Source organism: Saccopteryx bilineata, chromosome 5 (genome assembly GCF_036850765.1).
Source record: "Saccopteryx bilineata isolate mSacBil1 chromosome 5, mSacBil1_pri_phased_curated, whole genome shotgun sequence".
Classification (NCBI taxonomy): Eukaryota; Metazoa; Chordata; class Mammalia; order Chiroptera; family Emballonuridae; genus Saccopteryx; species Saccopteryx bilineata.
Window position 1 is genome coordinate 145,021,739 of NC_089494.1, and position 12,079 is coordinate 145,033,817.

At 37.7% G+C, this 12,079-nt stretch overlaps 1 protein-coding gene across 3 annotated transcripts in view; it reads right to left on the reverse strand.

Annotated features, from left to right (window-relative positions):
- Window positions 1-281: 281 nt before the first annotated feature.
- The window catches only part of PLXDC2 (plexin domain containing 2), a 521,092-nt gene continuing 509,294 nt past the window's right edge, over window positions 282-12,079 (reverse strand). For all 3 annotated transcript variants that reach the window (XM_066233239.1, XM_066233238.1, XM_066233237.1), the window contains one exon: window positions 282-5,875. In XM_066233239.1, the coding sequence (XP_066089336.1) occupies window positions 5,759-5,875 (117 nt within the window). In that variant the 3' untranslated portion in view covers window positions 282-5,758. The remainder of the gene's footprint in view (window positions 5,876-12,079) is intronic.

Below are 12,079 nucleotides of genomic sequence, written 5' to 3' on the forward strand. Positions count from 1 at the left end.
ATATTGCTCAGTAGCTAATCCAGTAGATTTCCCAATCTCATCCCAGGGGACAACAGTCATCACAACTGGATTTTGTGTGTGTGTGTGTGTGTGTGTGTGTGTGTGTGTGTGTGTGTGAGAGAGAGAGAGAGAGAGAGAGAGAGAGAGAGAGAGAGAGAGAAGACTCCAGGCATATGGTCAACAGAAGCCTTGGAAACTGCCAAAAGCCCTACAATGCATGGACAACTTCTGCCCCCACTCCCTAAAAAATAATGGGCCTCAAAACATCAATAGTGCTGAGGCTAAGAACACCTGAGACAATCTAATAAACAACAAACAGCCTCACACACCTAAAGTGCAAATGCTTCTTTGTACATTGGTGCATCTAGAATTTCTTAAAAATATGATGTTGATAATTCAAAAAGGTGCAACAGAAATATTGGTGTGAGAAAGCAAACTATTATATTTAGTCAGAAAAAATTCAAGTGGCCTGTAAAATCATCTTGGGTCTGGGATGACTTTGGATGACTAACTTTTCTTCTCTCCAATGAAATTAACAGATCATTTGAAATAGAGCAAACAGTACAGATGTGTGTGCAATGATGTACCATATTTCAAAACATTCTTCAGGCAAATACTTGATAGAAAATTGGAATTGGAAATTGGGTAGAGTAATATTATTGATCACATCTATATACCAAATTGTTTGAGAATCTCACCACACTACAATTATCAGTGGACATGCCTGCTCTCTATTTGTATTTGTACTATACCACAAAATGCTCAGTAAGTGTTTAAGTTGATTGAATAGTTGAATGAATAAACAAGTAAAAGAATAAATCAAAGTGCTCTGTGAAATGTAAAGTGCTTTGCAATTACAATTAATACAAGTATATAAGTAATAGGCATTGCCACAGAATTCATAATATTTGCTCGCAAAAACCTCAGGGCAAAAAAGTTCTGACAGCTTAAAAAGCAAATGAAAAGTATGATTATATAAATGGTAAGGAAACGTGCTATGAAGATAATTCATTTTCTGGTATATTAGGGTAGAAATGAAACAAAGACAGAAAATTTTAAATGGCAAAAGAGAAATAGTATTGTTACCTTAAATAGTCAAGTTAGGAGTGTGTATGGTGGTGGTGGAGGGAGCAACCTGAAAAACCAAATAAAGATCATATAACAGATAGAACTTGGAATCACTGGTTGTCATAAAAATGGCACCATTCTTAAGACAACAACATGGCAGAGGAAGACTGGTCCACTGTCCTGTAGAACAGACTAGATAGCCATACAGCACGTAAAACTAGCTTTCACATGGACTGTGCCTTCTAGCTGCTGCGTCAGCCTCACATGCTGACAAAGGGGTGCAGGCACGGAGAATCGGAACAAGAATAACCTAACAGTAGTTTCAAGTTCAAGACCTTGTTCTGACAATTGGAAAATTACTTTTCGTTCTGTGAAATGAAGTTGAATCAGATGACCTCTCATGTCTGGGGTGTAGATGCTGATGGCAAGAGGTGGGGTCAGGGATGAGAAGGAAAAAGAAAAAGCAATCTTCTGGAATTAGTAAAGCATGTTGTAATAAAATATCTAAAAAAATTTCTAAAGAAAGACAAAGCAAAATAACATCTCAGAAGAGGAAGAAAACACGAACACAGGATCTATTGTTCAGTTAATCTTATTTAAATATTCATTTCTTATAATGGAATAGAATTGTCTTGAACCACAACACAGCTTCTAGCAAAATTTTTTTCTCAATTGTACAATAGACCCTAGGGGAATCACCAAATTTATACTTCTTCAGAATGAGTAAATAACATAAGATATTTTTGCCATAAACTTAATAAATTATACTAATCTGAGAATATATATTATCTGCATATCAGCAGAATTTAAATTAATTTTATTCCCTTTATAGTCTTCATTTGCAAGTGTTTAGAATTAATATTAAGTTCCATGTATTTATATTTTAATGTAACAGCTCCTTCCATTTGTGTTATCGGGATAAGATAAATATTTAAAGTTATTTGTGTTCATGGTACTTGCTTCTAAAGAGAAGCCTGCTGGTCAGCTCTTGGGTCTCCCTTTGCTGTGAGGAATAAACCAGGAAACCAGAAGGAACTAGACAGGTCAAATGACTCTACATAATGAAGAACTGAGCGAGCCAGAGGATGAACTTAGGGGACTTTGGTGTGGAAGAGGCTGGCTGGCTGATTAGGAGAGATGCCATGCAGAGGAGATAAGAGGAACACTGAGATGGAGAAAAAGAAATTTAAGCAACTTTGCTGTGTAGTTTCAATGAATTCTCCTTTGATATTTTCTCAAGAAATGTATTGATCTAATTGTCTTGGATGGGCTTTCCCTTCCTCCAAATACAAGTGTGTGTGGCCCTGGACAACAGCTGTGCTGCGTTTGTGTTTCATAGTCTGAGTATCTGTACATTTAGTCAATCTGCATAATAATCATCTTGCAAGGAAAACAGGGTAAAAATGTTTTTATTTTCCCAAATTATGAACTAGGATTCATGGAGATTAAAGTGATTTTGGCAAAATAACATAGCGAGCACTCCAGGCTGTGTCAGCTGTTTTTTTTGTTTTTTTCTTTCATTACTTCATCATTCCTCTCTGAGATCAAAGTGCTTAGATATAGCCAAGAACTACCCTATTCCTTTTTCCCCCCTCCTCCTTCTTCCAGGGGAGGGAATTGAAGGAAAGCCCTCTACAGCATCACGTAATAAAATGTTCTGTGACGATGGAAATGTTCTGTGTTTTCCAATATGGTAGCGACAAGCCATGTCTAGCTATTGAGTGCTTGAATGGCTAGAGTGACTGAGAACTGAATTTTTATTTACTATTAACTAATTTAAATTTAAATAACTGCACTTAGGCAGCAGATATAATATTGGACAGCCTAGCTTCTTAAGCTTACATGTGATAGATTAGCAAATGCCCTAAGTATCTCAAACTAAAATAATAATTGAGGGTAAATTGTACATTAACATTTATCTTGAGTTTTTGATTTGTTAGTATACCTTGAAGTTCAAATGCTTCATAAACAAACCAACATTGTGGTTACTGCTATCTGGTTGGCTAAGATCTTTTTCTTGACTATTAATCCTTTTATCTAATCATTGCTTATTATTTTACAAATAATTAAGATGAAATAACTTCTTATATAAACCATTTACCTGATTTATCCATAAGTTTTTATGTGCTCCTTTGCTAGTCTTAATTTTTACAATTTTTATCCTCTCTACATTCATAGTTTATCAAGCAATGTACAGATGTGTCCTTTCTGATACATAATATATGTAAAGTTCAAAGCATCAGCTCCTACTCTGAATTTCCAGACTTTGTGTAAGTTTGGTCTCCTTTTCCAATAAATGGGCACCAAGAACAAAACAGAGACGTATAAATGGAATGAAAATTTCATGAAAGAAAAGATTCAGCTGGCCTCTCCCCTTACAACTAAAAGATTCATATGCAATGAAAGCTTTCCCACACTTCAGTAGCCTCTTTCCTTCCAAAAATTTGTCCCTATTACTTACTGCTTTAGTTCACTAAAAAATTCAGAAGGTTTTATGCTACAAAATTACCAATTCTTTTAAATAAAAAATGCAAGATGGGAGGTTATAAAGATAATACTATGACTTCAAAGAATTGTGTGACAAGTTAAGTATACAGGCAGGATTTATATAACTGTCAATCAACTGCTATTAGAAGCCACACCTACCACAAAAGCTAGTAAAAGAAGTGCCATCTTATCCTGAAAGGAATCGTCTACGTGTTCCTTATGTGTTTGTAGAATACCAGTTGCACCAGCTACACTGGCAAGTCATTTGGTTATCGCTATCTGATCTACTCCAGAAAAAACAAGTTGGGATATTTCATATAAACTGAACGAAGCTACAGCAGAGAGATTGTCATCACATCCTTCAATTACTATGTTTGTCAATATGTTTTGCAATTATTAACTAAGTAGGTTAGAAAAAATTACCACCCTCATCAGGTACTTAACAAAACATATGTGATGGAAAATGGCACTAGTTTATATCAGACAATTGTGAAGATAAGTATGATATGGTTAATGAACTGATGCTATTCAATGTAGATACTATATATAGATGCTAAGCTGTTAGTAAAGTGCTGTTTAAGAGCTCTCTGCTTTTTGATACCCGAATCTGCAAATGGTAGACACTATACCCTACAAAAACCAACAGCTTCTTGGCACAGGACGTAAGTTTCATGGGTCAAGATGGTGGTGCAATTGTACATACAGTATCTGAATTTTAACTTTAGGAGCTCAGTATATATATTAACCACTTTCCTCCTTGAAGGGATGCCTATTCTATCTTCGTTCAGGGGGAAATTTCAAAATCTGGATTTTCATTCAGGGCAAATGACAGCTCCATTTAAGGAGCTTTCGGAATCTGCTTTATTTAACCCGGAAGGGAGGGGAAGGGGTCGCAAGGAATGAAAGGGTGGCTCAAATAGGCAGGAAAATGATTGGCCCCTCAACCAACTGAACCACTTTTGCTAAGTGACATAAAAATATTCTAATATTAAGGATTATTTTACAACTCTATGGAAATATGCAGTAATGCACCTTGCATTTGTTCTGTCTTGGTGACAAAATGCACTCTTAGAGTCACAAGAGCCTGCCTTGTGTTAGTTATAAACAAAAATATATTTATATATATATTTATGTAACTACTATGTGCTTTAAAGAAAATTACTATATGATTCAGCAGGGTTCTTTCTTTTATTGCCGGGGATATGCTGACTTGAATAACTTCTTAGAAAGGAACTGATAATGAAATGGGCCTTTAGTACTAAAATGACAAAAAAGTAAAAAAATACCCATCTACTTAAGAGTTCCTTAACATATTTATTTCAAAAATAGTTAAGGAACTATTCATCCTTTTGCTTCCTTCAGCCAAGAGCAACTGCGGCTTCACAGGACTTCACACATGGGAAGTGGAGGCAGCACTCTGTAGAACACATTGGAAGTTTTATTCCGAGGGAGAGCAGACACCCTCATTTGCCACTCCATCTTTCCTAATCCTTAGCTAAAAGTTTGGAAATTCTGTCACAGCTCACAGAAAGGGCGTTCATTAACAAGGAAGGGGAAAGCATAGTTTAAACCTCCTGTGCAGATAAAAGATTCATCCTACAGAGTAATGAACTTGTTGGTACAGGTGAATCTAGACCAGAGAAATGCAATCCTTTGGCCATACATCTGATGAAAAGGATCACAGTCTTTTCCTTTGCATTTGTTCTTGCTCCTGCACAAGTTATTTTTCTCAGTAATCTTGAAACAATCAGCATTGTTTTTTTGAGTGAAAGGGTTCAGGCTTTGGAACACAGTTATCTTTGAGACATCAGAGAAGAATATTTGAACCAAAGGTGTAGATCCCTTGTGAACTAAAGTTTTGCTATTAGTAGTTTTGTTCTTGATCCCTTTGCAACCCTGCATCTAAGCCAACAGCACTGTAATCTTGTCATAATTCTGGTAAGTCCACGGGAGATGTTCTGAGTGAACTCTAGATGCCATCCCGCTAGGGAATTCTATGTTCAATGGTAAATGGCATCTTGTGTAATTCTTAGTTTTTCTTTAACCTTTTCTGGGCTGGGCTTGTCCAAAACTCCTGTTTCCTTCAGGCTATAGCAGCTCAGGGCTCCTTGGTGTGTGTGTGTTTGTTTGTCATAGCGGTATAGGCAAAATTTTAGTCTTAACACCGGTAAACCAGCACTGGTGCTGCTCTGTCTCAGAAATCTTAGCACTGCTCCGACACAATAAAACCTTCCTTTTCTCCCACTGGTTCAACTTCAGCATAGGCAGGGTGGCCAGAGCCTCTTCGAAACTTCATCGCAGGCCATCTGCTTGGGCGTCTCTAAAAGAGAAAAGAAAAATAATAATAATAATAAACACCAGGGTGATTATTGCATCTGAAGAAAAATATATTTGTCAATTATTTTAGATTAACTTCTGAATTTAATTTAGTAACATGTGAAATTATCACTCATTACCACTATAGTCAGGATTACATATCCACAAAGCCTCCATCTTAATTGCCATGATGACGCTCTCAGCATCTCTTAGGTGACAGTCCATTTTCCATTCCCACCCCCATTGGACTGACAGCTTCTCAAAGGCAAGCTTTACGCCTTATGTATATTTATGTCTAAAAGAGTCTCTGAACACCCAAATATAATGAGGCAAAAATGAACTGTAATGAAAAACAAGTTTTCTTAATGTGTAGCCACTGACACTTTCTCTTCTCTAAAGGTTAATAATGACATCACTTCATTTTATTTATTCATTCACTTCAAAACATAAGGCCATAAAATTCTGCAAGATATGTAGACATGTACTGAAAATTAGGTGTTAGATTTTCCATCAAATACATTAAAAGAAAACCTACCTAATATCTTAATAAATTATTTATTAAGCTGAGACTTCACATATATGACATTTTGTGCTTGAAAATTAGCAGATGTCATGTCAGACAAACTGAACATCAGAAGGCACGAACTATCTTGAGCCTATGAACTAAATGATTGAACATATGGACACTAGTCCTAAAATGCAGCGTATTTGTATGGACAAAGGAATGCATTTCTCCCCAATTCTCCATCCACCAAACAAACCTCCAGTGATTTACAAATAGAAATGAATTAAGTTATAGCACCAGAAACACTAAAATGCATTTCATGGTCACAGTGACTCTAGAAACGATCACTCCATTTATGAGAGTGCCTGCAATTTTGGAGTAAATAAGATAATAAATAGTAAAGGAAGTTTATTTCTGTCCAAAGAATTTTAATGTGAAAAATATGAAATATGAGTGAAGATATCCTGACATTTGGCAGCTTCCCAGATTTGCCAATTGCATCCCAATGTCAATGATTTAATGGTGGTAAAAGATTTTTCACATCAGGTAGAAATAAGCATTAGCTGAAGTTTCTGGAAAAATACCAATCAAGGTAATTATATTCTGTCTTCTGATAATAGTGTGTGCTGTTGATGTAGTATGGTGTGGTCAAAAAGTTTTAAATGTATTAGCTGATTAAATCCCATGAGGTAAGTGGAACCGAATTTTCCTTACTTTCTGAAAGAACAAGTTAAAACTAAAAGAGAGCTAGGTAGCAAAACAGTGTGTCTTTGTAGGAACTAAAAATCATTATAAATGGAAATATACAAAGCATCTATATGCAGATAGACCTGTAACTCAAGGTCACTCCTGTTTGTGGGAAAACGCCAGTAGGCCACTGTACTCATTATTTATAATCCACACTTTGGTTTCAGTGACTCCACACTGGGCTCTGAGGCCAGAACTGCCCTAGTCCTCTGAGTCAAGCAGTGCAACTAAGTCTTTGCTCCGAATCCCCAAATTTCCAAGGTCCGCCTGGCCTGTTGGTCCGGCTGGTAAGTAGAGCCCCATGAACGAACGAGCCCTAGTGTACAACCCAACACATAAGGACAGTGTGCTCTAGGCTAGGAGACTTTTCATTACAAAGGAGCACAGATGATGAGAATTTGTTGATGATGCTTGTGAAAGTTATATTTTGTTAAGGTTCTAACAGTATTTCCTGCTTTGTACTAAGTGACTTATACAAATCATCTCATTTGAATGTACAATCATTTACATTTTGTTCATACCTGTAAAGTTAGCAACTAGCAAAGTCAAGACTTAAAATGAGATCAATCGACTTCCAAAGTTATAGCTCCCCACTGTAGAAATTAGTTCTTAAAATTTAGTGGTTTGTGTATAATTCATCCAAAATTTATGAACATGGTTCTATTTTTATTTTAGTCTTAAAAATATAACATTATCAACAACTTTAGTATTCTGTTAATAAGTCAGAGATACTAAATTAATCATCCTGTCTTAGGTGAAAAAATTGCAGGATTAATGATAATGCTTATTATGTCCTTTGTGAGCTCATCACAGAGGTTCTCAAAGTACAAATATTTTGGAGAGTGAAGCTTCCTCTGTTAACATAATACTAACTTTTACTTTCTGAATTAATGACACAGCTTTAAAATTTTCTCTTGAATTTTTTACTAATCATAGAAAAAACACAGAAGTACCCCAACAACATTTAAAATCACTAGAGATCCCATAACTTACACATAATTAAGTTCAACAATCAGTGTGCAACACTACATGCATTTCTAGGAGCATTAAATCATTGCACATAGGCCCTGGCCGGTTGGCTGAGCGGTAGAGCGTCGGCCTGGTGTGCAGGGGACCCGGGCTCGATTCCCGCCCAGGGCACACAGGAGAAGCGCCCATTTGCTTCTCCACCCCCACCCCTCTCCTTCCTCTCTGTCTCTCTCTTTCCCTCCCGCAGCCGAGGCTCCATTGGAGCAAAGATGGCCCGGGCGCTGGGGATGGCTCCTTGGCCTCTGCCCCAGGCGCTAGAGTGGCTCTGGTCGTGGCAGAGGGACACCCCGGAGGGGCAGAGCATTGCCCTCTGGTGGGCAGAGCGTAGCCCCTGGTGGGCGTGCCGGGTGGATCCCGGTCAGGCGCATGCGGGAGTCTGTCTGACTGTATCTCCCCGTTTCCAGCTTCAGAAAAATACAAAACAAAAACAAAACAAAAACATTGCACATACTGTTTTAAGAGCTTTTTTTTCCCCACTTAAGTAAACACTGAAAAAAAGATTCATGAATTTTCCTTCTACAAAATTATTTTAAATATCTGTAAAGTATATAATTTATAACTAAGTCATGATTTTTATCATCCACTTGATATCTGAGGTAGTTTTCAAAAATTTCTAACAATATAAATAACATTTCAATGAATACCTTTGCAGTTCGGAAGTGAAATTATTGGGTCAAAGAAGATGCACAAGCTATTTACAAAACATCTGCAATGTCTAGGATGGCACTCGCTGTGTGGATGGCATGTGACCAAAGAAGGTACAGAACAGTTTCTGGCTCACATGGGAGATAAAAACAATTTCAGGGGAAAGGGATTTTCAGTGTCAGTTGGAAAGGTGAGGAAAATATTAGGAGGAAGATCTGATAAAGGTTTCAAATGAACATTCTAAAGTTAAAAAAAATAGAACCATACCAGTATAATTCAGCTACAAAATTATTCAAGGTTACTATTTTATTTGTGCAAAAGTGAAAAATTTGTACTCACTCCTGTTCTCCTTGCCTACATTCAAAGAAAAGTCCTTTTCCAATAATATCTTAAAATTCATAATGAATTCTAACAAGTAGGCCACAACCGGGATTTTAAAAATTTGATGTTATTTTACATTTCATTGATATCTTCATCTTAGCCCTAACAATACCAAAGAAAGAGTAACAGCTTTACCAAAATTCTGCTTTTTCCTAGAATACTTTCACATATCACATAAATCAATGATACGATCTTAAATCATCTGCTTTCCCTGGGCCTTTGTCGTCTGCTAAACTCATTGGTTCCTTATACTCGCTGGTCTAAGATAACTGACTTGTGTGTGGGAAAAAAAAGATTTAAAAATTCCTTTGCATGGTGGTTCTTTTGATCATTGTCCCTCCTGCCTCTCTCCATGAACTTTCAGGATTTTTAAATTTCAGGGAAATCTATATAAATTAGTCCTAGATGAAATTGCTCTTTTATGTCAATCTTCAGTTATTCAAAGGTTTCCTTATAAATGAAAATTTTGGTTTTCACAGGAAAGTCTTTAATGTTGCTGCTATAATATGAGGCCCCTATCCAGTGGACAAAGGGGTCTAGAAGCCCAGTACCTGGCTCTGCCACAGTGCTGTGGTTACAGCCCTGCATTCTTATGTCTTTCTTAAGGCTTAGACTTGTTCTAATCTGTTTCTTTCTAGACAGCTAATTCCAATTACTGCAGAATCTGATGGGGGACACAGGATCACTTGCTAACAGAGCAGGATGTATGCTGATGTTGAAAATTTAAAGCAGAATGTAGTGTAATTCATTGCTGAGGTTCAGGAAGCAATACCTTAAAACATTGGTGCATATAGTGCATTGGCGATCTCCAGTTTCATGTAGAATTTTTTATGTGACTAACCACACTCAGAAGTCAATGTTCACACTGGTATGTTGGCACTGGGGTGGGCTGTGCAATCAGGTATTCTCCCTTATTACTCCTTCAGTGCTATTAATTGCACAGTCATCCAGATCTGTCTCAGTCTGTGGCAAGATAATTAGCTAGAATATCCATAAACAAACCTGCAGGGCACCCTCAGTTAGCAGTGCACACACACAACTGCAGCCGGAGACTTCAAGCTCAGACAGCAAAGCGAATAGTGCTTCTGGTTGAGTGAGATGAGCTTTCAAAGGAAGTTACTAGGCATGGCTGTAAAAGGAAAGGGACCCATTTTGAAATTCAAGGCCCAGCTGCAAGACATCTGTGGTGCATGATGGCACCTGACAAGCCGTTGGCTGGAAGTTTGTGGTGTTCTGTGCTGCTTCCTCCCACGGCCAGGAGGGAGCATAAGGCAGCCGGGATCAGGAGACTTAACAGCATCCTCAATTCACAGCATAGGGCTTAGACAACGTCACCTGTTTGCTTTGCCAATAAGTTTCCCCATTTCGAAAATGAAGTGAACTACATTATTCTTTTTCAAACTTTTCCCCCTTTTTCTTGGAAACAATGTTTGTCACACGCCCTTTGTTCCAAAGAAATGTTACCTTGTAGGCCCAGCGGGGCTGCACAGAGTAGGTTTCCCCTGCGCCCTGAGGGAGCCTGTGCGTCCTGCCCCTTTTCAGAGCTTGTTTTTGGAAACTGTAGATATAAATCTGCATTTTTCAAGTTTGTGCATACAAATCACAATAAATCTTGTTAAAATGCACATACTGTCATTTGGTCTGGCAGGGAGGTTGAGACTGTGATTTAAGCGAGGCCTCAGTGGTGCTAATGCTGCAGGTCCACACTGCACACTGTGAATAGCGAGGGGGTGACTGCCTAAGGTCTCTTCAAAGAGCAACAGTCTTTAAAAGTCAGGGGAAGAAACAGTGTCGAACTCTGACCTTCCTTGTGTCTCCTGTGGACCTTTGTATGAATCGAACGAACATTGTGCAGCTGGGTTAACCTTTCTGTGTTTAGTTTTGATAGTTTGTTCGTGAAAAGGAGTGTTGTTGTTTTTTATACCTCTCAATGTCAATTATTCTCTCTTCTCCTTATTTTGTGCTGACTATTATTTCAGTCTTAATGAGTGATATGTTTGGGTTGCCAGATTTAGCAAAACACAGATCTCCAGTTAACTTCAAATTTCAGGCAATGAGTAATTTTTAAAATCTGTGCTTCATAGGACACACTTATACTAAAATAATAACTCATTTTGAAAAAATTGAAATTCAAATTTATCTAGTCTCCTGTATTTTATATGACAACCCTATCAATATGGAGACACAATGTTTTGGGGCCCTGGCCAGGCAAACTTGCAATCTAATTAAAATAAACTACTCTTGTTTGTGGTTGTGCCTCTTTTTTACAGATTGTGGGTCACTTTTTTCCTTAGGAAGACTTGTCTGTCCGCTGGTGTGGCCAAGAATTCCAAGCAATAACTCATGTGTGAAGAAATCCTGTGTGTTCTTGCACACGTGTTCTGCTAATCCAACACTGACTGCTCTTCTTCATGTGATTTGTCTTATTGTCCACTTCTTCAGCCTACAGTTACTACTTGCCATTGGTTTGTTGCCTTTATTCTAGAACTGCCCTGTGTATGGTCCTGAAGAACTAGTTAACATAACCAGAATTGGTACACATCTGTGTTGAATATTGTCTCAAAGCATGTAGAGAACAGATAGAAATTTGCATTAACAGAACCATCATACTATTTATGTGATTTTCTGAAAGCTAAAGTAGTCAGTCCTAACACAAAAATTAAGTGGTTCTCCACTGGCTGCTAATTAAAGTATAACTTCTTTAAAAAGGGAAGAGGCATCATTTAATCACACATTTCAAACACTTAATGTCAATTATTTTCTTTCACAGTCTTCCTTTCATGGTGGTTATCAGACGAACCAAAAATAATACCACTTGGGTGTTAGGTTCAGGTCCAGGGCCTTTTACCAAAAGCCTCAGCTAGCCATGTTGTGGGTGACCCAGGGCCAGGGCAGTTCCCG